Raw genomic sequence first — 24,871 nt, 5'->3', positions numbered from 1 at the left:
GCCTGCATCTTCTCTACCCTGGACAGCACATCCCTCCTGCCCTCATGCTTCCAGAATCTCATGGACCCCAGGACCATGCTACACACACCACACCACCTCCCGCGACATTCCTGCTTGCACCCCATCCAGCCCCACTCTAGCCATCATGTTCTCCGAACCTAATGCTGCTCTTTATGCTCCCACAACACTCTGTGCAGGGAGGGAAAAACGAGTACTATCCAACTGATCCCACAACCACCTGCATCATCAGCTGTCAAAGGAAATAAGGCACAGGGTACAGGCACCAGGCCCCATCATTGCATAAGGCAGAGGAGCTCTTTGTCCCCATGGCCAGTGTCCACACACCTCCACCCATGCCCAGGGTTCCCATGCCCTAGGGCTCTACATTCCCCATCAAGCCTTATCTTCTCAGCGGGATCCACACAAGTCAGTCTTTGTTTTCTAAACCTCCCCACTCCTTGTGCCCCATTGAGGGTATTAGTTTATGTTGGGAGTGGGGCTGGGGTCAGGGCCCAAGGGAGGTGCCTCCGGGTCCAGTCCCCCCCTCATCCCCCAAGAGGAGAACCCTGTGGGAAGATTCTGCCATTTGGCTTTGCTGCTATCCCTCCAGTGATGGGGAACAGGCCAGTTATGACTCACTTTTCAGCCTTGACAGCAGATGTGGGGGCCGGAGGTAGTATCCCCTGGCTGCCCCCAGCCTCTCCTGCTAGATCTAGCTGGGCACCAAGCAAAACGCTGAGCCAAGTGAGGGTCACTTGCGATCACACTCCCCAGCCCCTTCCAGGGCCCTCTTCCAACCCAGGCTAGGCAGCCCGATGGTCCTGTGCCAGGTCCACCCTTCCTCCCCTTGGGTCAACCACACGGTTACAGCGGCAGCCCCCGATATTCTCCCCTGCCCAGTGACAGCCAGAATCTTCCTTCCTGGGAGAAAGGAGATGACACTGGCCCAGCTGTCCGCTTCTCTCCCAAGGACTTGAGCAGCCAGGGAAATCCTCCTCCTTGCCTGGCTTCAGCAGCTGCCTCCCAGCCCCCCGAAAGCCGCTCCACCAGTCCTCCCTTCATTTGGCCTCACTAGAGAGAATGAGGTTCCAGCTGGTCAGCGTCTCCCTCCAGAGGGAGACAGCTGGGGAGTGGACAGGCGGCTGCCCGCCAGGCCAAAGAGGCCCTCATGGGATGGGAGAGGGGCAGTCTGTAATCCTCTGCCCAAAGGCCCTCCCTCCCCGTGTCCCTTAGATTCGAAGATTCAGCTCCGGCCCACAGGAAGCTCGGGTTGGAGCACAGGAAGACACTTCCTCCAAGAAGTCTTCCAGAATCCCCAGGGAAGCCCGGTCTCTCTGCTGTGCCCTTTGGCGCCACCTGCTGGAGCACCGTGGCTTACTTCCCGTTCTTACCACCCAGCCCTGGGGGCCAGCCTGGCACTGGTGAGAAGGCCAGGATGACTAGGTACCCTGCTGGTCTATCCATCCAAATCTCTCATCATACCAACTGCGAAGCCTCAGTTTCCCTTCTGCAATCAGAATGACTGTAGCGTGGCCAATAGCAGAACTAGAGAGGCCATGACCTTCTCATTAACATCGTGCCCCAACCCCAGAGGCACAGTTGTGTCCTCCCACTTGACCTGAGCCTTCTGGGCCTTGAAGGGCTCCTGTGTGCTCTTCCCTGGGCTCAGGAAACAGTGTAGGTACTGGCTTTCCCTCAAGGCAGGAACAAGGTCAAGCCCAGGACCTAGAAACCCCAGCAGGTCTAGATCCATAACCCGTAGAGACTGTGCCATCAACCCAGAAACACTAGTTGTGGACAGCAATGGCTGGAGGGCCCAGACAGGAAGCCTATCTGGAAACCTGATGCAGCAGGGCCCACGGTTGCAACAACGTGTCCTAGGGAGAATGGCCAGTGTGCTAACAGGCCCACCGGGCACTTGAGGCCATTGTCCTGGCACAAAGCTTCCTTCCAGCTGCTAACACTGAGGCTCCTGGTCCACCAGAAAGATGGGTGCCATGCCAATGGGTACCTGCCTCAACCCCTTTCAGCAACACCACTCCTCATTCCTGGGTTGAGCCAGAGTAGAGGAGGTGGAGTGGAGAAGAGCAGCCAGGGAGGTAGGAGTTAAATCTGAGAGACACCAAGAGAGAAAGGAGACTCCAGGATCAGGTGGGGTTAGCAAGGCCACTCGGGAGAGCGGGTGGCCAGAGCGGAGGCAGTGGCCTGGTGTGGGGCAGACAGACCCTAAGTGAGAGGTTCCTCTGGAGTAGGCTGTCATCAGCCATATGGTCTTGAGATGATTCAGCTCAGTCTCCTGCAGTAACATGTACTAGTACCAAGGGCTGCTTCCAGGCCCAGCCATTAACTTGCTGTGAGACTTGGGATAGAGCCTCTAACCCCATCTGATCCTGGACTCCACTCAATGCGGAGAAGCCTCCTGTGACCCTTAGTTCTATTTGTGGCAGCTGCTCACAGGCCTCTCCAGGAGCTATCTACACCACCACTGGCACCCACCCCCCTGCATCCATGCACCCCCCCTGCCTCCTGGCACTGGGCCTGGCCCAGAGCTGATTCTGGTCATCTGTGGTGGCTGACGGCTGGGCGGACTCTGTCTCTCACCAGGGGAGGGCAGGGGAAGTCTTGAGCTTCTGCTTGCACATCTGCAGTGACAAGGAACTCACTGCCTCCTGGAGAGCCTTTTCCTGCCACCCTAAGGCAGCTCCGAAGGCAACGGAGAGATTCTGAGCGATGGAGATAAGGTGACCTCTGTGCGTGGCTCCTAATGAGGCCTGGAGCCACATGAAAGGCAGTGGTGACTTTAGCCAGGGCTTGTGGTGGAGTGATGGGTCTGCTGCTTGTGGTGGAGTGATGGGAGGCTCGAAGGGTGTTGGAAGGTGAGAGAACAGACATTGAATGTGAAAATTTAGGTCAGCCCTGGCCAGGTAGCTCCGCTGGTTAGAGCATCATCCCAATACGCCAAGGTTGCAGGTTTGATACCCAATCAAGGCACCTACAAGAATCAACCAATGAATGCATAAATAAGTGGAACAAAAATAGATGGTTCTCTCTCTCTCTCTCTCTCTCTCTCTCTCTCTCTCTCTCTCTCTCTCCCCCCCCTCCCTCTCTCTCTCCTTTCTAAAATCAATAAACAAAAATTTAAAAAATAAATAAAAGTTTAGGCCCCAAGAGACGGGTTTTTTAGATGCTAATGGGCAGAATCCAGAAGGGAACGTGGATGCACAGACAGAAGTGTAGAGGACTGACCACTTGGGGTCCAGCGAGTGGGGTGAGGGGACAAAGGACATTGGCAGTAGGACCCCAAAAAAGAGGAGAGCACTTCAGCCACCGGATTGGGGTTGGAGGCACAGATGTAGACTGGCCTCTATTATCTCTGTGGAGCAGGAGGTAGGTGAGAGAGAAGGTTGGGGGAATGGGAGAGGGATGGTGTTTAAGATAGGGAGGTGGTCTTCCCACCCTTGAGGGGGATGCTCTAGGGGCTGAGTAGGGAGAGCCAGCGGCTGGCTGGGCAGGGACAAGTCAAGGCCAACTGAGCTGGTCTGTGTGCATGTCTGGCAGCTGGGTTCACCCGCCCAATGCTGCTGCCGGCTTCCCCAACTTTGCTCCCAGCAGCAGAGGTGGGGGAGGGTGCCTCCGGGCTGGAGGCTGCTGGGATTCCTCCAGGGCTGGGGGGCTGCCAGCCGGGTGGGACCATGAGATGGGCAGCCAAGAGAGCTGCGGATATTGGCAGAAGAGTGCTCGAATGATGGACCAGGGAACCTCAGCTGGGGAGGGAGGAAAATGAAGAAAGAGAGGCAGCAGGGGAGGAAGCAGGGCCTCGTGTCCTGCTGAGTCCGGAACCCGTGTCCCACAAGGGACTAAGAGTGGGCTGCAGCGCCTGAAGGCTGTGGGTAGAGAGGGGGTGCCTGACTCAGCGATTTCAAGGGTGGAACAGTTCCAGGGGGTGACATGGTCTTGGGCAGCCATCGGTGGGGGCGGCTCAAGCGGAGAGCAGAGGAGCAGAGAGATGACGAGGTCATGGACTAAGCAGCCACAGGTTCAGACAGGCTGACACGTGGCTGCTGAACTCTTCCTGAGTGAGGGAAAGAGTAAGGGGTTGGGGAGACTGTAAGCCACAATCACCCGTGAATGGAAGGGGCGGGAAGTGACAGGCTGCCACAGAATAGCGCTTGGCTGCTCTAAGCATACTTGGTGCTTACAGCCAACCTCCAGCAAAGAGCTGGCGGCTGTGTGGCCTCAGTCACGCTCAGAGCTCTCTCCAGTTTCATGGCCTGGCAGGCAGAGACCAAGCCTCTAAGGGCACCAAGAAAGGCCAGGGGCGAGCTAAATAGGCAGGTGGCCAAGCGGGATGCAGGACATCTGCCCTCTGACCACTGGCATGGGGTTGGGTCAGGCCTCCTCTGGCCAGCCCAGCAAGAAAGACCAGAACATTCATCAGGAAACTGGAGGAACCTTGTGCAAACAAGATGAAGGCCAGGCTCTGGCAATAAACACACAGTTTCCTTGTATGTCCTCAGCTCTGGCCTTGAGGCAAGGGATACACAGGCCCAGGCTAGGGGTTGATTGACAAATGGGGTTCTGTGGCATGATTCCCCAATGCTACAGCACAAGACACACCTCATCTCTGAACTCCTGCCCCAGGAGGACCATGTCAGTTTTACCTTTTTTTTTTCAGTTGTACCTTGACCGGGGCTAGGGCAGTGATTATGGGTTAAGTCAGGACAGCAGGGGGCCCCTGGGCACCAGCTGGGCACAAACTTTTTTTTTTTATAAGTAGAAAGAGTACACTGTAAAGGCCCTGGCCGGGTAGCTCAGTTAGTTAAAGCGTCATCCCAATACACCAAGGTTGCGAGCTCAATATCCAGGCAGAGCACATACGGGAAGCAATCAATGAATGCATAAATAACAACAAATTGATGTTTCATTCCCCTGTGGAGAGAGCCTGCTTCCCAGCCTGGGTAGGTTCCCTGAGCCCTTTGGGTGTCCCAGCCTGTGGCCCCTGCCTGAGGTTGGTGCTCTTAGAGGTGCTGACACCACTTGACCTAGTGGATCGTGAGTAAGTGGCTGCTCCTGGGGGTGCGGAGTGGAGGGTATCAGGCTAGGCAGCAGAAATCTAGCCCTGTCCCTGCAAAGACAGGGCAGGTATGTCAGGTCTCAAGGAAGAGGGTGAGGACACCGCAATCAGGGAATGGGCAAAGCAAGGTGGTACCCCCTGCCCCCAGAGAGTGCCTGGAAACCTTCCTTCCCCACAACTCACACACACTCCACCAACTCAGGGCAAACTCCTATAAACCAGCCTCTGACATGCCTCTGCTCGCCACGTGTGAGGCAGCCACGTGGACGGAGGCCCTCTGTTTGTCCATCAGGCCCTGGCTCATGGTTCCTGGGCCGTTACTGCACAGGGGTCTCTCTACCTCCCTGTTTCCAGAAGTACACCCAGCGAGCAGAGGTTGCCCTGTCCAAGTGCCCTCCCCTAGCCTGCAGGTCACAAGGCCTTTCCTCTCTCAGCACTGCCAGGAGCTTAGTGGAGGCAGGGCTACACCCAAGGGTTAGACAATGGGGAAACTGGGCAGTCAAGGGTCGTAAGCATGGCGGCCTGGCCAGAACTGGGAAAGGCAGCCAGGTGTTCAGCTTCCACTCCCAACCCCACCATCCTTTCTCCCTGAAACCCAGGGCCATGGTCAGAAAGCCTGAATGGTCCATCCCATGAACCTGGCTCTTCAGAGCTCTGTCCATCCCTGACCCCTGATCCCTGACCCTGACATGGGGGTCAGGGGCCCAGTGAGTGTTCATTGTGGGTGCTGTGAGTGAGGAAAGGGTTCCCCACCCCAATCTCTGTCACACCAGTGGTGCAGGGAAAGGGGCTACATCCAGCACCACAACATGGGATACGTGCCTGCCCACCAGTATCCTAGCCAGAAGTGAAGTGGCTGGTGACCCTACTCTATGGGTAGTGGCCTGGAGGTCCAGTGTTATTGAATGACCAGCCCAGCCATAGAGCCCAGGAGGACTCTATAGGCAGCGGGCCTAAGCCATGCTGGGCCAGGTCCATCAGATGCAGCGTCCTGCCCAGCTGGGGAGGAGGCGAGGCACTGTAGGGAACACTCACGTAATGAAATCCAGGAAGCTGGCGAGTGGCTCATAGGCGTGGTTCCTCATGTGGCGGAACTCCACCACCATCTTCTCCTTGAGCCGGTCATCAATGACAGACACTGTCAGTGGTGATGCCTCGTTGGCCAGGAAGTTGCCGTAGTCAGTGCTCTGCAGGTGCAGCTTCAGGTCTGAAACCCAAGGGTGGGGTGTGAGGGCTGGCCATGCTGAGTCTCCTCATCCCGACCCCAATTCCCAGCCCTAGCCTCTCCCCTGGAGTTGAGTCCTGCTGCTCCCCTAACTTCCTGTCTCCACCTCCACCTCCCTGTTGGCTCAGGGCCTACTCCAAAGCAGTCAGCCAAGGCCCTGGAGATGCCCCAGACCCTTGGGCCATGAGCCAGTATACTGTCCAAGCACAGCACAGTCTAAGCACAAGTAGAACCATTGTTCCTCCAAATGACAAGGCCGGAAACTCCAACCTAAGGTGCCATTCACAAGCCTTTGAGGTCCTTCTGCAGGCAGGCTCTGGGGTGACCCTGACCAGGAGCAGAATAAGGCACACGCCCTGCCTTCCACAGCCTCCGGGCTAGTAGAGCAATCCAGCACACCCCCAGGCAGAAATCATACAGATGAAATAAAGGACATGCTGTAGCCCTGGGGGGAGAGTGGAGAAGGCACCAAGAAAGGACTGAGAAGGCAAGAGATGCTAGGCTGGGCCACAGCAGAGGGCAGGGACAGGAAAACACACAGGTCAACAGCCAGGAGGCTGGTGTAAGGCAGCGGTCGCCAACCGGTGGTCCGTGAGGTCCGAAAGGTTGGCGACCGCTGGTGTAAGTGACAAGTGGCCTAGAGAGCAAACGTGTTAGGTGGGGAGGAAGCTGGAGAGGCTGGGGCAGGCAAGCCAATCTCACAGGCTCTCCTGAGCTCTTAGGGACAGTGGTGAGGAAAGGACTGAGGAAGGACAAGTGAGACCCAGGGGATCAGGGCAACAACCCCACAGTCTCCAGCTTCTGCCCGTTTCCCACTGCCCAGTCTATTCTCCACACACAGCCAGAGTGATCTTCTTAAAACACCAAACAGCCCACACCACTCCGTGATGCATCCTCATCTCAGGGCCCTTCCTGTCCCTTGCCTGGAAAGTGAGGCTCGCTCCTCAAACCCCCCTCCTCAGAGGCCTCTGCTGCAGCCCCGTCACCCTTCACTGTGCCCACTGTCTTTGTAACACATATCCCACTGCGCATAGGACATATAAGCTCCATGACAGCTGGGACTTTCACTGTGGCAGCCTGGAGTCTAAAACAGAGTAGTTCTGGTGCATTTTGATGCTCAGTAAAGAGCTGTTGAATGAAGGAAAGACTGGGCAGAGGGTTGGTGAAGACAGCACAAGAGTCACTCCTGAAATGTGAAAGGGGACACTGGCAGTGATGGCATACCAAGGACGGTGGCTGAGACGGGTCCATGGGCACATGTGTGTGTGTATGAAGGCTCAACAGCCGGAGCTGCCAGTCTGCTGCAGGGACTACATGCTTTCCTCCACTGGGGAGGTTACCCAGAGGACAGCAGGAAAGGTGACCATTTCCACCAGCCCCTCGACCAAGGCCTGTGTGTCTGAGAGCCTAGGAGGCCATGCTATCCTGGTTGCTTAAAGAAGAAGAGTAGGGCATATAATCCACCGACAGGCTTAAGGGACCCCTGTGATGCCCCTCCCCCTGTACCACATCAGTGCTCCCAGCCCAGAGTCAGATGTGCTAAAGGAGAGATGGGAGAGCATGTGGGAGGGGGTGGGGGGAGGAAGGAGTACACCCCTCCCACCTGCATCTCTGGGTGGCGCCCGGGAGTAGGCAGCACTCAAGTCCTCTGCGGCTCCTTTAAACTCATGAGGCTGCAGGCGGCCTTCACCATCTGCTGCCTTCACCATCGCTCTACCATTCACACCTGCTTTTCTCCCATGGCCAAGCTAAAGGAGAACAGAGCTAAGGGCAAGGTACAGCAGGGAAAAGCTGACAGTCTCCTGCTCTGCCACATGGATCCTGCTGTCTTTTTGCCCAAAGGATTGTGCACACTCCTATGTTCTCACCCCAGGCCGTCTGCCCGGGGCTCTACTTCTGCCCATCCTCACCAGTCAGGCCATGGCTCACTTATGCCAAAAATAAGGCTCAGATGGGAGAAGGACAGGTGAGACCCAGTACTATTGCTCAGTAATAATTCAGTTGTTACATTATTTGATTATTCATTTGGCTGTTACAGAAAAATCCTTAACTGTAACTGATGGTTGTTGATGTAATAGTATATCACCTGGCCTAGCCTGTTTGGCTCAGTGGATAGAAAGGTCCTGCGGACTGAAGGGTCCCAGGTTCGATTCTGGTCAAGGGCATGTACCTTGGTTGCGGGCACATCCCCAGTACGGGGTGTGCAGGAGGCAGTTGATCAATGTTTCTCTCTCATTGATGTTTCTAACTCTCTATTCCTCTCCCTTCCACTCTGTAAAAAAATTCAATAAAATATATATTTTTTAAAAAATAGTATAGCCCTGGCTGGTTTGGCTCAGTGGATAGAGCGTTGGCCTGTGGCCTGAAGGATCCCAGGTTCGATCCCAGTGAAGGGCACACACAAAAAAAGTACATCACCTGTATTTCTACCTGTAATGGGCTTTATGTGCTAGATGTTAATATCCTTGACCCTGGGCAAGGGCACAAGTTCTTTTAAAAGAAACATGGTTTGCCGAAACCGGTTTGGCTCAGTAGATAGAGCGTCGGCCTGCAGACTGAAAGGTCCCAGGTTCGATTCCGGTCAAGGGCATGTACCTGGGTTGCGGGCACTTCCCCAGTGGGGGATGTGCAGGAGGCAGCTGATCGATGTTTCTCTCTCATCGATGTTTCTAACTCTCTATCTCTCTCCCTTCCTCTCTGTAAAAAATCAATAAAGAAAAAAAAAAAGAAACATGGTTTACTTGCACAAAACTGATCAGTTCTGAGAGATTGTTAGTGTCCTTGAAGTGGTTTTTGTAGGTGTGAAACGAATGGTGAGAATATGAATTGGTCCCTCTTATTCTAGTACTAGAGGCCCGATGCACGAATTCATGCATGGGTGGGGTACTGCGGGGGTGGGGGGGAGATGCAGGTGGTTGGCAGTCTGGCCCCACCCCTGATTGGGGTGGAGGGGCCGTGGGAGTTTGTGGGCGGGGAGGGGGGCGCGCAATCAGGCCCCCATTGGGCCGGTAGGCTGCCGCAGTGCATGTCATAGCAACTGGTCATTCCGGTCATTCTGTTGTTCTGGTTGTTTGGCTTTTATATATATAGACTGAAATTAAGTCTAATGAATTTATCAAGTCATGTTCATGCCCTGATTTTATATACTTTCATCTCTCAAAAAGTATGGGATGATACTTGAAAGAAAAGTGGGCGGGTGTTCTGGCCTGGGTACAGCAGATGCAGATGCTCAAATCCCCACTAGGGGAGGCTGTGGAGCAGACAGTAGCTGGAAGCTAAACCTGGCCCAAACCTGTCCACTTCTCTCCCCTTCCCTTACTCAACAACTCCCCCACCGCCAATCACCCTCTCCCCTCTCCAACCCCCACTGACTCCATCCAACACCTGACCCGGGCCAGGTGGGAGTCAGCACCCCCAACATAAGGGGGAAGCAACACCCATTTTAACTGGAAACAGATGAGGCCCTGGTGAGTACCTAGCCCCTGCCAGGAGCAACGTGTGTGCTGGGCCTCCCAGGCATGCCCATTTCACAGACTCAGACAACAGAAGTCAGAGCGAATATGAAAACTGACCAGAGTCCAACAGACAAACACAGAGGGGCTGAGATGTGGATCAGGCCTCATGGATTCTGTCCATCCCAACTCTGGTCTCCTCTCCTCCCTTTGCATCCTTGACCACATTCTCCCACAGCCCTTGGCCCAGGATGGGCCTTCCAAATATACACCTACCTGCCCAGACAGACTTTAGTCCCACAAAAGCTGGCAGGTGGCAGAGAGGCCAGAGCCTCCACCTGCATCTCTGGATGGCACCCCATGACCTCAGAGGCAGCCTGGACACTCACTGTCCACCTGACAGAGGCCTTGGCCTGTCATGACTCATTGGCGAGCCTCTCTGGCATCACTTGTATCAGCCATTCCTCGAGAAGCTAAGGACGTGTGCATTTAACCTGGAGAGTAAAGCCGAGGGGTGGGCTCTCCTTTGCAGCCCCCTCCTCCTGACCCCTCCCCGGGCTTAGCACGGGCCTTAAAGCAAACCCCCTGTGCCTTGGCTGCTTCATTTTGCTGACGCTGCATCTGGGGAAGCCACGGCTCCCAACACTGCTGGAAGGCAGACAGCCGGGTGGTTTCTGCTGGCGTTTGTCAGATCAGAGCAAACCCGGGAGACTCTACCGAGAATCCTGCCCAAGGCCTAAGAGTCTTCCTTACCAGGAAACTCATTTTTAAAAGTCCCCAGGGACACTGTCGAAGGGCCGTTCCAGACCACTTTCCCTGGCCAAGCCTCGTGTCTCCCTGTGACCCAAGGAGAGGGGACAGCCTGCCAGCCAGGAAGGCGACTTGGATCCCTCAGCTGGGCCCACACAGGGCTTCTGAACCAGCTCTGACCCTATCCGAGAAGCTGGCGGCTGGGCCGTGGCTGGCAGCCCCAAGCCCTTTGGACAGTCCTCAGGGCTGGACAAGGCCCGTTAGAAACCTCCCCACCCCATCCCCCACCCTCAGCTTCCTGCTCCCTCAGAGGGACGTGAGGAGGAGGGGGTGTGACTGGGGGGTGGGATCTGAGCACAGGAGGAGAGGCCTGGAACTTGTTGAGAGCTTCGTGGGAGACCTGGCCACCCAGCCCTGGCCCAGCCCCCGAGGGCAGCCGAGGACGCCAGGGGCTCTGGGAAGGCAGGGGCTAGTTCTGCTCTGCGCCTTGAGCTCAGCAGCCTGACAGCCCCAGGGATGGCCCCAGAGAGCCCCAGACATGCCTGGGCTGAAGCTGAGCAGTGTGCTGGTGAGCACAGACTCGGGGTACCGCACCGGTCTACCCACATGCCCAGCTGTCTACCCCAAATCCTCCCATCCGTGGCCTGGCACCAAGAATGTCTGGTCAGCTTGGATCTCACAGTAAAAGGCTTCCTCAGAGGACGATTTCTCATGTCCAAGAAGATGCTGCTGCTATCAGAAGTTCACTCTGCATTCTGACCTACATCCCTCCACAAAGGAAGCCAAACAACGCAGCTTCCCAGTGCCGCCGGCCTCGCCTGAGGGCCGTGGGCCTGCTCCTCAGCACTCCTCACCCTACCCAGGACCTTCCCACACCTCTTCCACTGCCCAGTGCTGCCTGTCCTGACGTTCTGGTGACGTTCCCCCAACTCCATATCTGGGCGCAACCCAGGCGACCTCACCACCACCACAGGGCCCTTTTGCGGGGCTCCTGCTCCCAAGTCCATTCTCTTCACCATTATAAGGTTGAAGTCCTCAAACGCGTTAGTTACCTTTACCCAGCAGCCCCTGTGACCCCAGAGCTAGAGCCCTGCCACCTCCCCACAGCCTGAGGCCCCATGCCCTCAGTCCTAGCACTGCTTCAGCCTCAGCCCTGGACTCCTGGGCCCTACCAGTGCTATTCTCCACCTACGGTGGCCTGCCTGTGACCTCTGCCCCCAGCAAGTGCTCCAGGGAAGTCCATAGGATGATGCCCTAGAAAGAAGCCCTTGAAGTGCTTCCTCAGGCCCAGCCAGAGCAGCTGAACTGGAGGGCACACCCCCAGCCTGGAAAGTGAGAGCGCCTGCCCCTCCTCTTCCACGGGCACTGCTGTCCACCCTGCGGTTGCCTGTGTCAGAGACCATGGCTGCGGCTCCAGCAGAGCCCAGCTGAGCTCTCCGAAGGTGCCTGGGCAGGCTGTAGCCCAACACCACCTGGCGTGGCTCTTCCTCCCAGGGCTCCGAGGAAGGACCACACCAGATTCAAGCTGGCCCCGCAGTTTCCATCTGTCCTGCCACCTCCTGTCTAGTCCTCAACCCAGGTCTTCTGGTCAAGGACCCCCCCCAGTGGTAAAGCCCTGACCCCAGCTGGCACCTCTGATTACTACTCCAGCCCTTGATTAAGAGGGGGCCTAGGGAACCCTAGCCTGATCTGCACTCTCTGCAGGACCAAGTGTGGGCCTGGCAGCCAGCCCTAGCCAAGCCTTGAGAGGTGGCAGCTGGGCAGCCCTGCTCTTCATCCACTTTTTGAAAGCTTTCCCAGATCCTGCCAGCCCTGAAAGTGATCTTTCAGCCCCTCCAGAGCTCCCAAGGGCAGGAGGCACGTGGCCTCGCTAGCCCCCACGCCTCTGCAGCCCCTTCCTAAGGGCCCTAGGAAGACAGGAAGGGAGGGTCTTGGCCCCACGCAGTCCAGGGGCCCAACAGGCATAGAGGCAACCCCTGGCACAGTATCCTAGGCGGGGCAGCCCCCTGCTCTAGACTCACCCATGGCCTCATGGCCCACGGAGGGACCCTGCTGGCCAGCTGGCCACGGCAGAGTGTGAGAGGACAGCGTGTTCCCAGACTTCACTTCTGCTTTTCCAGAGGTCACTCAGCAACACTCTCCTGGGGAGCTCAGGGGTTTTCAGGAATTGCGGCCCGCTGAGTGAAACCAGATGTGCAGACATGCTCCCTAGAACCTAGTGTGCCCATCCTGCCACTCCCTGTGAGGGTGCAGGGCACTGTAGCCGGTTATACCTCTCCCCTGGCCCAGGTGAGGGGTCTGCTTTGAAGGGACCGGACCTGGGCTCTGGCTCCAATACTCACTCTGCCCCCTGAGGCTCTCTGATGCTGCAACTTTGGGGGCTCAAAGCAGGGAAACTCAAACAGATGCACAGATGTGACCAGATGGCCAGGCTGGTGGCCCAACAGAGCCAGGGCCCCCCCACCCTCAGTGAATGTGCTGTGCCTGAGTCTCCTCCCCAGGCTCTGGGGGTGGGTGAGACCTCTTCTTCGTATCAGCTCCAAAGCAGATGTGTACACTGGTGGCCTGGCTTGCAGGGTCAGAGCACTACATCTGGAGCTCCCAGTGTGGGAGCCACAGCATGGAAACCATTAACCCTGGCTTTACCTGGGGCCTGAAGCACAGACTAAGCATCCTCTTCGCCTCCAGGCCTCTGCCAGAGCACATCACAGACTCCCTGCAAACCTCATGCAATACCAACTAACCGAGTTCCAACTCTTCCTGTCAAATGCAGTTCCTCTTACCCTCTCTCGGGTGCCGCCTGCCATTCCCCGTCCAGAGCTTTGGCACTGCCCTTGCCTCCAACTAAGATGTCCATGGCCTCTTGCCCTGGCCAGTGCAGGGCCCACCCGTCATCCCTGCTGGTCGCTACAGCACCAGGCTTTCTCTGCAGCCCCGTTTTGCTGGATCACTGATCTTAGGATATTACTTCTTAGGTGGCTCAGTGGGGCAGGGGAGAAAACCTGGGCTTTGGAGCCAGTCTCCTGGGTTTGAATCCTATCTCACAGCTTGGCCCTGAGCAGCCTGTGGAATCTCTCTGAACCCAGGCTACAGGCTGGTCACCCAGTGAAGGTCCCTATAGTGCCCGCCTCCCAGGGCACCCGCCACAGACCCTGAACAGAAGCAGTGCTACAGAGAGGACTGAGCCCAGCCCCCCACAGTCCATCTCTCCGGGCAGAAAGGATCCCACCCAGAGCTTCCCAGCTAAAACCCTCAGCCCCTGGCAGGTGCTGGGTGCTTGACTGCAGGCTGTTGCTCAGGCTGTCCTACTCAGGGCTCCACAGAATGCCCCTGCCCTTGCTTCCCGTGGTCCCTTTCTGCCCCACAGGCTCAAGCACGTTCTCCTCCCTGTCATGAAGGCTGCGGGGGCCTCGTGCAGCCTGGGCATGCAAACACATAGGCCCTACTCTGCTCTCTCCTGGCAAAGGAGCAACAGAGCTGGCTTGAATCTTGGGACTCCTGTCCCCAAGCCCACATGTCACCTCACCTACCAGCAAGATCACACAGAGCTATGGGCAGCCCCAGGGACTCTGCAGAGGCAGGACCTAACTCTGCACCACCTGCTACCCCTGGAGCTGCTGCCCTGGGGGCCACAGGAGCAGGCAGGAGGTACAGCCAAGGGCAACCTTTGCTCCATGGGAAGCCCCTGGGCTGGCGGGCCAGCAGTCTTGGGAAGAACCTGGAGTCTACTGCTGGCACAGCCGCATGCAAGCTACTGGGTTTCAGCTGGTGCAGGGCAGAGCTCCTGCAGTGAGAGGCCAGGAGTTCTCCTTCCTCAGTCCCTGAACTAGCATTTTATTTCATGCCTGAGGCCTTTCAATGAGGTGAAGCATTTGCAAAAGGGGATGGGACTGATCTGCAGAGGTGGCCCAGCTGATATCTGGGGCCAGTGACACCACCCACCAGCATATCAGATACAGGGATCGAATGGGAGTGTCACTCCCCATGTCCAGGAGGCAGCAGGATGTCTGACCCAGTTCACCACCCTTCTCCCCGCTCTGAGACAGGTGGCAGGTGATAGCAGAGCCACATTTAATTGCCCTCATGCTCTCCAGAACACCTCGTCCCTGTGGCTGGAAGAATGAAAGCATCGCTCATATCCCATGAGGAAGTCAACCTATCCAACAGTCAGGAGGATGCCAGGTAGGGAACGGTCCCATGTGCCAAAGGGAGGGGCAGAACTGGTTACAGCTGCACCCAGGGCAAGTTCCAAGAAGTTCTCTGCCTGCGCGGAGATCCGGAGAACCGTCGAATAGCCCCTCACTGGGACACCCCACCCTGGCTCCACAGGACATGTCTCAGGACACAGGACTGGAAGGGCAGCTTCCCTATGTGTTGCTCTGCCACAGCCCCGCCTGGGAATCAGGAGACCCAGCCTCACCCTGGAAGGCAGGGGCCACACCTCTGCAGCTGCCACGTACTTTGACCTTGAGTGAACTCTTTCCTCTCCAGGTCTGCCACTGCAGTTATAGAACCTGGAGGCTGCAGTGAATCTGGGGCTGCAAGGAAGAGCTTCTTGTCATTTCCCCGAAGATGGAAGTTGGCCTGAGTGGGAGGGAGAGAGGTAAAGTGGTCCGGAGTGGCCAGGTGCCAGGCCGCCCAGGGAAGGCCAGCGGTGGCAATGAGCTTGCTCAAAAGCTGGCCCATGCCATGGGTGGCTCCTGAGTCTGCTGGACCCTCAGCGCCTGAGCAGCCCTGCCAGCCCTGGATGCTGGGCTTCTGTTCTACGCTAAGGAAAGACACTAAAGAAAGCGGCAGCTCCCTTGCATGGGGGCAGGGCAGTTTTATGGCTCCCAGAGGCTGCTCACAGTGAGATGAAGCCAGGTCAGGCTGGGTCCTGGCTGGAGCATCCTGCCAGCTCCACAGTGCCTAGAACCAAAGCCATGGAAATATTCATTTTGTTTAGACTTAGGCCTCAAGGATGGGCTTACAGGATCGAGCCTCATCTGGGGCTGCGAGCCATGCTGCTCTCAGCACGAAGCCTCATCCCCTGCCGCTCACAGAAACTGGTGTGTGCAGCCCAGGCCAGGAGCAGAGCTGATCCATTCCATACCTGTGCCCAGCAGAGCCAAGAGGCTTGAGCCAGGCAGGAAGTGGCAGGAGCAGCAGGCATCCAAGCTGGTCCTATATAGGACCCCAGAACCCCTCACTAAGTGTGGTCAGCACTGTGGACCTAGGCCAGCCCCTGGGAGAGGGGTGGTCGCCTGCTCAGGCTGCCTCATAGAAGCAGCTAGGTCTGAATGATGTAAGCAATGGAGGAATAGCAATGACATGGAGCCTGGGCCAGGCCTGAAAGATTACCTCCAGGACCCTCATTTCCCCTGGGCTTAAAGGTTTGAGGATCGGGGGAAATGGGGAAGCCACAACCCCATTTTCTGGACTTAGGGCCCTATGTGCCAGGTCACAGGTTGTGGCTCACCCATATTCCTCGTCTCCCAACCCTTTAATCTCCAAGCTAGACACCATGTGGCAAGGCCTGGGGTAGTAACTACAAGGGCCCCAGAAGCAGGGCCTCTCTGACTGCACGGGGTTGGGGGCCGAGCACACAGAGGCCTAATCCTTCAGTGAACAAATGAAGGATTACATCCGAGAATGTAGGGATTGCACAGGAGGAGCCAAGACGGTGTCAGGAGATCAGGAGATCATAGGCAAGCCCATGGGCCTCACCTGGACCGTTTCCCAGGTAAAATAAGAGGGTTGAGTAGGGTTACCTCCAGGGGCGTGGCCAGCTCTGATCTTTACCTCATCAGGCCCAGATCACACTGACTCTCTGCAACCCCAGCCCCCGAGGGTAACTCAGGAGCTCGAGATGAGCCCAGAGGCCTGGGTACCTATGCGGCAGCCCTGGCAGGACTGCCAGCAGGTGCAGGAGAGGCCCGGGGCTGGGGAGCCTCTAGCAGCCACCAGAGCAGGGCCCGCAGAAAAGAGCAGTAGCGAGGACACCACAGATGACTCCTCAGAGGGGAAAGCCCCATCCGCCAACCAAACACGAAGCCTCAGCTGAGGTCAAGGCCTGGAAACCATTGCCTGAGTGGCCAAGGTCTGGGCAAATGCCAAGGACCAGAAAAGCAGTGCCCAACACCGAGTCAGAGCTATTCCTCCATACACCCCCTTCCCCTGCCACAGTCCTGCCTGCCAATCCTCAGGACCACCTGTGTGCACACAGCCCAGTCCCTCACGCTGCAGGGTGCTGGGTGCAGACAGGCAGAGTGGGCATCAGGCTGTGCAATAGCAGCCTGGCCTACTAAGTGCCTTTCAGGCCCTTGATCTTCATACTCTAACAGAGGAGGAAGGCCAATATTCCAGTAAAGAATAGATATTTTTTCTAAAGAAATCATCCAAGCAGTAGGTGCTGAATGAGGCAGAAGCCAGGGAGGCCAATGGAAAAGCCACCCCCCCCCCAAACTTGGGGTGCAGGAGAATTTTCATTCATCTGATAACAGCCCCATTGTAACATGATGTGTATACCTAGAGTACCTATAGAGAGTTTGGGGTACCTGGTTTGGACCTCTTTCCAAGTCACCTTATATGCATGTACCTGCCACATACATTCCACATGTCCCCCAGAGACCTGAAGGAGGTTGGGGGGGTCTGTCCTGAGGATGGCTTTTCCCTCTCCTGGAGGGACCACAGTGGGAGGACCAGACTGGAGTGGTGCCGCTGGGAACCTAGAAAGAATAGCCCTGACATCCTGACAGCCTCAAGCTCCTACTTGGTGCCCCCCACACCCCTGGCTCATGGCTGGCAAGCACACTTCTGTAGCTGCTGCTCTGACTTTGAGAGCTGCCAGCATGACACAGGTGGAGGGAAGTGAGGACAGCTTGAGGTCAAGGCTGGAGCAGCTGCACTGGACACCAGGCAGAGCGCACTAGGGAACTGTCCCCTGGCCTTCCCCTTCCCAACCCAGGAAGCTGGGGCACAGGGAGATGAGGATAAGAAGGGATGGACAGACAGGAAGACACCATGCCACGAGCCCTACTTAATCTAAGAAGGTCAACTGGGACTTGGGTGAAGGAAGTAGGGCTCAGGGAAGAGACCTGGGGGACAACGACCATAGGCAGGTGCTGTCCAGAAAAGCAGAGGAGACCTAGCTTGGCTGACTCACAGCTTGGTTGTTCCAGCCACAACCGCGAACCCAGCTCTCGGCAGCTGAGTGGTCCTGGTGCACCATCTTGTGGCCAAATGGAGGATGGCACTGTCACCCTCTAACTCTAGCTCCCTCTCAACACACCTCTCCAATTCAATCACTGCTCCGCCTCCTGGTCTGCATCTCCCGCAGGCAACGATCCCGAGGGAGTAGACTGCAGGCACCCACACAGCCAAGTAGGAATGTGACATAAAGAGGGAACAGCCCCGAGGTGGACATGAGTCTGGGAAAGCCAAAATGGAGATGAGGTGGGCTTGAGTCTGGTCAGGAGGGATTGGTCTGCCTTGCACTGGTGGAGACAGAGGCTTCTGGGGCACAAGAGTGAAGAGGATGAAGAGGAAGCTTGCGTCTCCTCAGCCCTCTACACTCTTGTTCTCCAGCTTGGCCAGACTCTCCCAAGTTTCCAAGTCCCTTTATCTAGCTCAGCCGTGGGCAAACTACGGCCCATGGGCCGGATCCGGCCCGTTTGAAATGAATAAAACTAAAAAAAAAAAAAAAGACCGTACCCTTTTGTGTAATGATGTTTACCTTGAATTTATATTAGTTCACACAAACACTCCATCCATGCTTTTGTTCCGGCCCTCCGGTCCAGTTTAAGAACCCATTGTGGCCCTCGAGTCAAAAAGTTTGCCCACCCCTGGGATAGAGCTTCGGCCTTCGGACTCAAGGGTCCCAGGTTTGATTCTGGTCAAGGGCATGTACCTTGCTTGCGGGCACATACCCAGTAGGGAGTGTGCAGGAGGCAGCTGATCGATGTTTCTCTTTCATTGATGTTTCTAACTCTCTGTCCCTCTCCCTTCCTCTCTGTAAAAAACCAATAAAATATACTTTTTTAAAAAATCAAGTGCTGCCTGGCCAGAGTGGCTCAGTTGGTTGAGCATCACCCAGTGCACCAAAAGGTTGCTGGTTTGATTCTCGGTCAGGGTACATGCCTGGATGCAGGTTTTGCTCCCCAGTTGGGAAGCACCACTGATATCTCTCTCTCTCTCACTCTCTCTCTCACTCTCTCTTCCTCTCTCTAAGCATGACCTCAGGTGAGGATAATAAATACACACACACACAGTTTAATCACCCAGAAACAGGACAATCGAGGACATGGCACACCCCTCTAAAATGGGGATCTCAGCTTCTCCTCTTCTGCACCTCAAAGCCTAGTCCCCTGCCAATACCAATAAAGCACTGTCACTCATCCAATCATACAAATACCTATTGAGCATTCACTAGGCACGGTGCTGCTGAATCCTAACAACCTGCAAATAATTTGTTTCATTTTACAGGGGAGCAAATAAGCTTCACGGCTTAAACCACATGCTTAGCATCAGGCAGCTGGCCAGAAAGGGAGCATGGTCTGCCTGATGCTTGGCCTCACACAGAACCCAAGAAAGGCAACTCAGAGAGGCCCTAGGGCCCTGAGCAGGCACCAATGATTCACAAGAGAGACAATTACATCACGTTCATTTTTGATGTAGACCCTTCTAACAAACTAGAATGTGTGTGGCAGCTGAGCTCAGAGCACAAGAACAGCCACAAGTTAGAACAGGGGTCTGGGTGCTGTATCAGGCACTCTGACCACGGCGGGAAGGGTGAGGGGGTAGCCTGACAGGGGGCCCAGGTACAAAACTATTGGAAGCAGAACTGGGCCCTCAGGGACAGTTCTGTTCCATCTCATTGCAAGTCTAACAGCCCTCATGGGAAACAGCTCCGTTATGTTTAGTGTGTGCTGCTAAGAAAAGAGAAAAGAAAAACTAATACATTCTAGAAGTGTTTTATGCACAATGTTTAAAATAAAGTGTTGGGCCCTAGTTGGTTTGGCTCAGTGGATAGAGCGTTGGCCTGCAAACTGAACGGACCCGGGTTCAATTCTGGTCAAGGGCACATGCCCAGGTTTCGGGCTTGATCCCCAGTAGGGTGCAGGAGGCAGCTAACAATTATTCTCTCTCATCATTGATGTTTCTCTCTCTCCCTCTCCCTTCCCCTCTGAAATCAATAAAAATATATAAAATGCCCCTTTAAAAAGTCCTAGCCGGTATGGCTCAGTGGACAGAGCGTCAGCCTGTAGACCAAAGGGTCCCGGGTTCGATTCCAGTCAAGGGCATGTACCCCTGTTGCAGGCTCCTCCCTGGCCAAGGCCCTGGTCCGTACATGTGCAGAAGGCAACCAATTGATGTATTTCTCTCATATCGATACTTCTCTCTGTCTTTCCCTCTCTCTTCCACTCTCTCTGAAAATAATGGAAAAATATCCTTGAGTAAGGATTAAAACAAAAACAAAACAATAAAAAGTCACACAAACTTAATCTCATTTAAAAAACAATAATAATAAAATAAAATAAAATGTTGGGGCCTTTCCTTCTCTTCTATCCAGAAACCCTGATTTATCCAGAAAGTCTAATTATCTTCAAAAGTCCTGATGGCTGACATTTGCCTATGCTGAGGCCTATTCCAAAGGCCCTAGGTACCCTAGCTGGTTTGGATCAGTGGGTGGAGCGTTGGTCTATGGACTGAAGGGCCCCAGATTCAATTCCAGTCAAGGGCCTAAATTCCTTGATTCCACTGAGCCTGAATTGCAGGCTCAGTCCTTCCCCCCACCTCCACCCCCAACCAATAGATGTGTCTCTCTCACAAGGATGTTTCTCCCTATCTCTCCCCCTCCCTTCCACTCTCTCTAAAAGTCAATGGAAAAAATATCCTCGGGTGAGGATTGACAACACAAAATAAAGCCCTAGGCAGGAGTTCAGACAGTGGCTCCATCTCAGAAACCAGGCCCAAGAAATCACTGAAAAGGCATGTCACCACCCACCCCAGCAAGTTCTGACACAGCCTCCTGGGTGAAACGGGGGTTATCAGTTCCCATGTGGACTGTTACTGTCTTGACCGTAAAAAGCTTCCCAGATAACATCAACTAAATTATACACTAGTGCAAGATGTAATCTTGCAAAGGGAATGCAAGAGGTGGGGCTGGGAGGAGGAGACAAAGGAAAGAGAAAAATGGCCAGGTGAGAGGTGAGCAGGGGAGCTGTACCTGAATAGGGGCCCTGCGGCTCTGGCCTGGGTGATGTGAAGGTCCAGCCCTGGCCTGGGCCCTCAGGCACCATCAAGTGTCCAAGAGAAGGTTTTCTAAGACTCAGACAGCTCTGAATGTAATGCAAGTCAAATCCTCATCCAAACAATGGAAGGGTACAGAAAGCAGAAACTGAAATGTTCCCCTCCAGCCTTCCCGTCCTTCTCCCCAGAGGCTGCCACTCTAGGCAACTTGGTATCTATGCTTCCAATGCTCTCCCATGTACATTCACCTAGTATTCTACTAAAATGGGAATATATTATAATAATGCTTTGCGCCCTAGCCGGTTTGGCTCAGTGGAGAGAGCATCGGCCTGCAGACTGAAGGGTCCCAGGTTCAATTCCAGTCAAGGGCATGTGCCTGGGTTGTAGGCTCAATCCCCAGTGAGGGGCGTGCAGGAGGCAGACGAGCAATGATTCTCTCTCATCATTGATGTTTCTATCTCTCTCTCCCTCTCCCTTCCTCTCTGAAGTCAATAAAAATATATTTTTTAAAATGCTTTGCAACTTCTCACCTAACAATGTATTTCTAATTGGTTCTTATTGTTAGGTTAGGTGGCTCAGGAGGCGGTGTAGGAAATAAAGAGAGTCGAGTTAATCAGAAAAGGAAGAAAGGAAAGGCTTTGTTCTTCGTCCCCGGGCGACCCACAAACCCCAAAGACAGGGCACATGGATCCGCGCCAACAGGGAGGGGGGCGCTTTTTTTTATAGTGGGTCACCTTCCTGGTCGACACAGGGGCTACCTTCTCTGTCCTGCCCTCCTTTTAAGGGCTCCTTTATCCTTCCAAGATCTCAGTCATGGGTATTGACGGCAAATCCACCTGCCCGCTGACCACCGGACCCCTTCCCTGCCTCCCTGATGATAGCCCTATAACCCACTCGTTCTTAGTCATGTTTTCATGCCCCATGCCCCTGTGAGGCACCATCCTAGCAGCCACTCTGCAGCCCCCTCGGAGCCCTTCAGCCTCCCTGCTCCAGCCTCCCTGCTCCTTCCGCTCCCGGCCCCCTCCCTTCACAGGGACGCCAATCCTCCACTGTCATGCGTCCCCTTATGGGGCCCTGTTGTCCCAAACCACAGTCGCCTACCTCGCCTACCTCAGTCTCGCTGTGAACGCCTTATCTCCTCACCTCCTCCACGACTGTCCCCTCCTCTGAACTGAAAACTGCTCTGACCTCGCCCCATCCCCCTCCACCCTTCCCAAAGGATTCAACAGTCTGGCTATTATCAGAAACTGAGATCATTAAATCTAGGAAAAATGCGGATCCACGTGCCCTGTCTTTGGGGTTTGTGGGTCGCCCGGGGACGCAGAATAAAGCCTTTCCTTTCTTCCTTTTCTGATTAACTCAGACTCCTTTTATTTCCTACACCGCCTCCTGAGCCACCTAACCTAACACTTATGGAACTTCAGACTTTGAGTACTTGTAAGCATTCCCTTGTAAGCATAGATAATGGTTTATTTTTTTTTTTTTAATTTTTTTTGATATATATTTTATTGAGTTTTTACAGAGAGGAAGGGAGAGAGATAGAGAGCTAGAAACATCGATGAGAGAGAAACATCGATCAGCTGCCTCCTGCACATCTCCTACCGGGGATGTGCCTGCAACCCAGGTACATGCCCTTGACCGGAATCGAACCTGGGACCTTTCAGTCCGCAGGCCGACGCTCTATCCACTGAGCCAAACCGGTTTCGGCGATAATGGTTTATTTAACACACCCCTGTCGATGGGTATTCCATTGGTTCTAACAGGTTACTGATACCTACTACAAGGCTGGCGTGAACACCTTTATACATGCCATCTGGTGCTAATCTAGGGGATATAATTTGTAAGTGAGGCTATAAAGTAACAGTGTGCCCCCAAAAATGTATCTACACAATGTGAATAATTATAAAAGCAGTGTTTATTAAAATAATTTTCAAAATTGGGCTATCAGCTGTTAAAGTGTGTACACCTTTTTTGGGGGACACCTATATATATATATCAATGTTAATAAGGTAGTGAAAATTTGTCCCCCAAAGAATCCACACTGAGTCACCATTCCACCAACTTAACTTTCAGAAATTAAAGACATATATGTTTAGTTAAAAAGAAAACAAAAATCACCATCGCCAGTCATGCAGGAGGCGGCACAGCAGGCATCGGGAGGGGGAATCCCTGGCTGTTGCTCTCCCCGCTCCACTTGCCAAATCGAGCTCCATGCCAGGTGTCCTCATCAGGCACGGTTGTGTCCACTTGTGTTCACTTGGCCCACAATGGAGCCTGCTCTCCAGCCTCTGGCAGGACTAGCTTCTAAGAGAGGCCTGCCCTGACTGCAAGCCAACAGATGGCCAGGCGTAGGCTGAACTGCCGCCAGCCAGCGTGCTGATGACTTCCAGATTGGTATCTTGAGAGCTACTTCCTCTAAGCTCCAGGCCCACACAGCCACCTCCCTCATACACTCCCAATCAGCACATCTGAGACAGAACACCTCCTCCACCACCACCTCGTCCATGTCCCAAACCTACTCCTCTCCTGGTGGTCCCCATCTCAGAAACAGCTCCAGGCACTGATGAGTCAGAAGCCTGACTTCTAACCTCTCACACCCTCATATCTAATCAAAACTGGCCCAATCCTGTGTGCTTCATCTCCCCGCATGCCACGCCTGCCCCAGTTCAGCCCACGTCCTCTCACCTGGAGAGCTGGAATAGCTGCCTGCCTCCTTCTAAGTCCATCCTCCCGAGCCCCAGACCAAATTCTAATTGCATCACACCCCCAAATCCTCCCTTCTCCATCCACAGAAGGACCAAGTCCAAGCTGGCTCATGGCAGCAAGACCTCCCTCCTGCCTATCCCTAGCCTTCTCCCTGCTTTGGGGCTAGAGAGGAACAAACAAGGCAGAATGCTGTATGGTCACCACCGATGATCCATGCCAGATCCGATCATGGGGCATCAGGGGTCTCTTTATGCAGTGATGCCACTGCCCAGGGCTGAAGGGACAACATATCCTTAAATACTGATGGGAAAACTTCAGATATGTGTGGAGCCGAGGGTCTCACAGCTCAGAGACTCAACACACTTGTTCCCTTCGTTCTAGTTATCGCCTTTGACACACCCTTCCCCCCCATGTGCCCTAAACTCTTTCCTCTTGCTGTGATCACTGGATGGTCAGGACTGTGTTATCTCTTGCTTTGGACCAGATCTGACTCTGAGGGAGTTTGGATTGAGCTAAACTAGTGTTCTGTCCCAGCTATAGTCATCTAAGCTCACTAATTCAATATAGTCTCCTTTGACAAGCAGAACAGAACATAAAATGTTTTCAGACAAGAACATAAACAGAAAACCTTAGGCAACATTTCCCACACATTACCTTTCACCTAACTGAAGAATATGTGTCTCTCTCTTTTTTTTTTTAACATATTTTATTGATTTTTTACAGAGAGGAAGGGAGAGGGATAGAGAGCCAGAAACATCAATGAGAGAGAAACGTCGATCAGCTGCCTCCTGCACGCCCCCCACCGGGGATGTGCCCACAACCAAGGTACATGCCCTTGACCGGAATCGAACCCGGGACCCTTGAGTCCGCAGGCCGACGCTCTATCCACTGAGCCAAACCGGTTCTGGCCTCTCTCTCTTTTTTAAATCATAACCTCATCCCTCCTGAGCTGCATGTCCTTCCAAGATACCCAAGCCCGTCCATGCAGCAGCCGAGGTACCTATCCTCCCTCAGCCCTGCACATCCCTGACACATGTTCTACTCTCTCTTCCCACTTTCTCAAGCTCCGCTGACACTCCATGCAGTTTCACATTTCTGAGAGCACTAATACCATTCCTTCTTCCCGCCTCCTTGGCCTAATTTTTTTTTTTGGAACAGTTTTACTGAGATATAATTCATATACCATACAATTCGCCCATTTAAGTGGTTCGCCAATTCAATGGTTTTAGGATGTTTATATAGCTGTGCAACCATCACCACAAGCAATTTTAGAACATTTCATCACCTCAAAAAGAAACCATATACCCTCTGTCACTCTTCAAATGCTCCCATTGCCCCAAAATGTACCCTGCACCTACTGTACATCAATGCTGTTTTTGTTGTTGTTGTTAATCTTCACCCAAGGATATTTTTCCACTGACTTCTAGAGAGAGT

The 24,871-nt window shown here is 54.4% G+C and overlaps 1 protein-coding gene across 1 annotated transcript in view; it reads right to left on the bottom strand.

Annotated features, from left to right (window-relative positions):
• Nucleotides 1-24,871, bottom strand: part of ATP6V0D1 (ATPase H+ transporting V0 subunit d1) — a 39,442-nt gene that overhangs the window by 7,747 nt on the left and 6,824 nt on the right. The window contains exon 2 of the mRNA XM_036347015.1: nt 6,110-6,281. Within this exon, the coding sequence (XP_036202908.1) occupies nt 6,110-6,281 (172 nt within the window). The remainder of the gene's footprint in view (nt 1-6,109; nt 6,282-24,871) is intronic.

Source organism: Myotis myotis, unplaced genomic scaffold, assembly GCF_014108235.1.
Source record: "Myotis myotis isolate mMyoMyo1 unplaced genomic scaffold, mMyoMyo1.p scaffold_m19_p_19, whole genome shotgun sequence".
In the NCBI taxonomy this organism is placed as follows: domain Eukaryota; kingdom Metazoa; phylum Chordata; class Mammalia; order Chiroptera; family Vespertilionidae; genus Myotis; species Myotis myotis.
The sequence above is the reverse complement of the archived record's forward strand: the minus strand, read 5'-3'. Positions and strand labels throughout refer to the sequence as shown.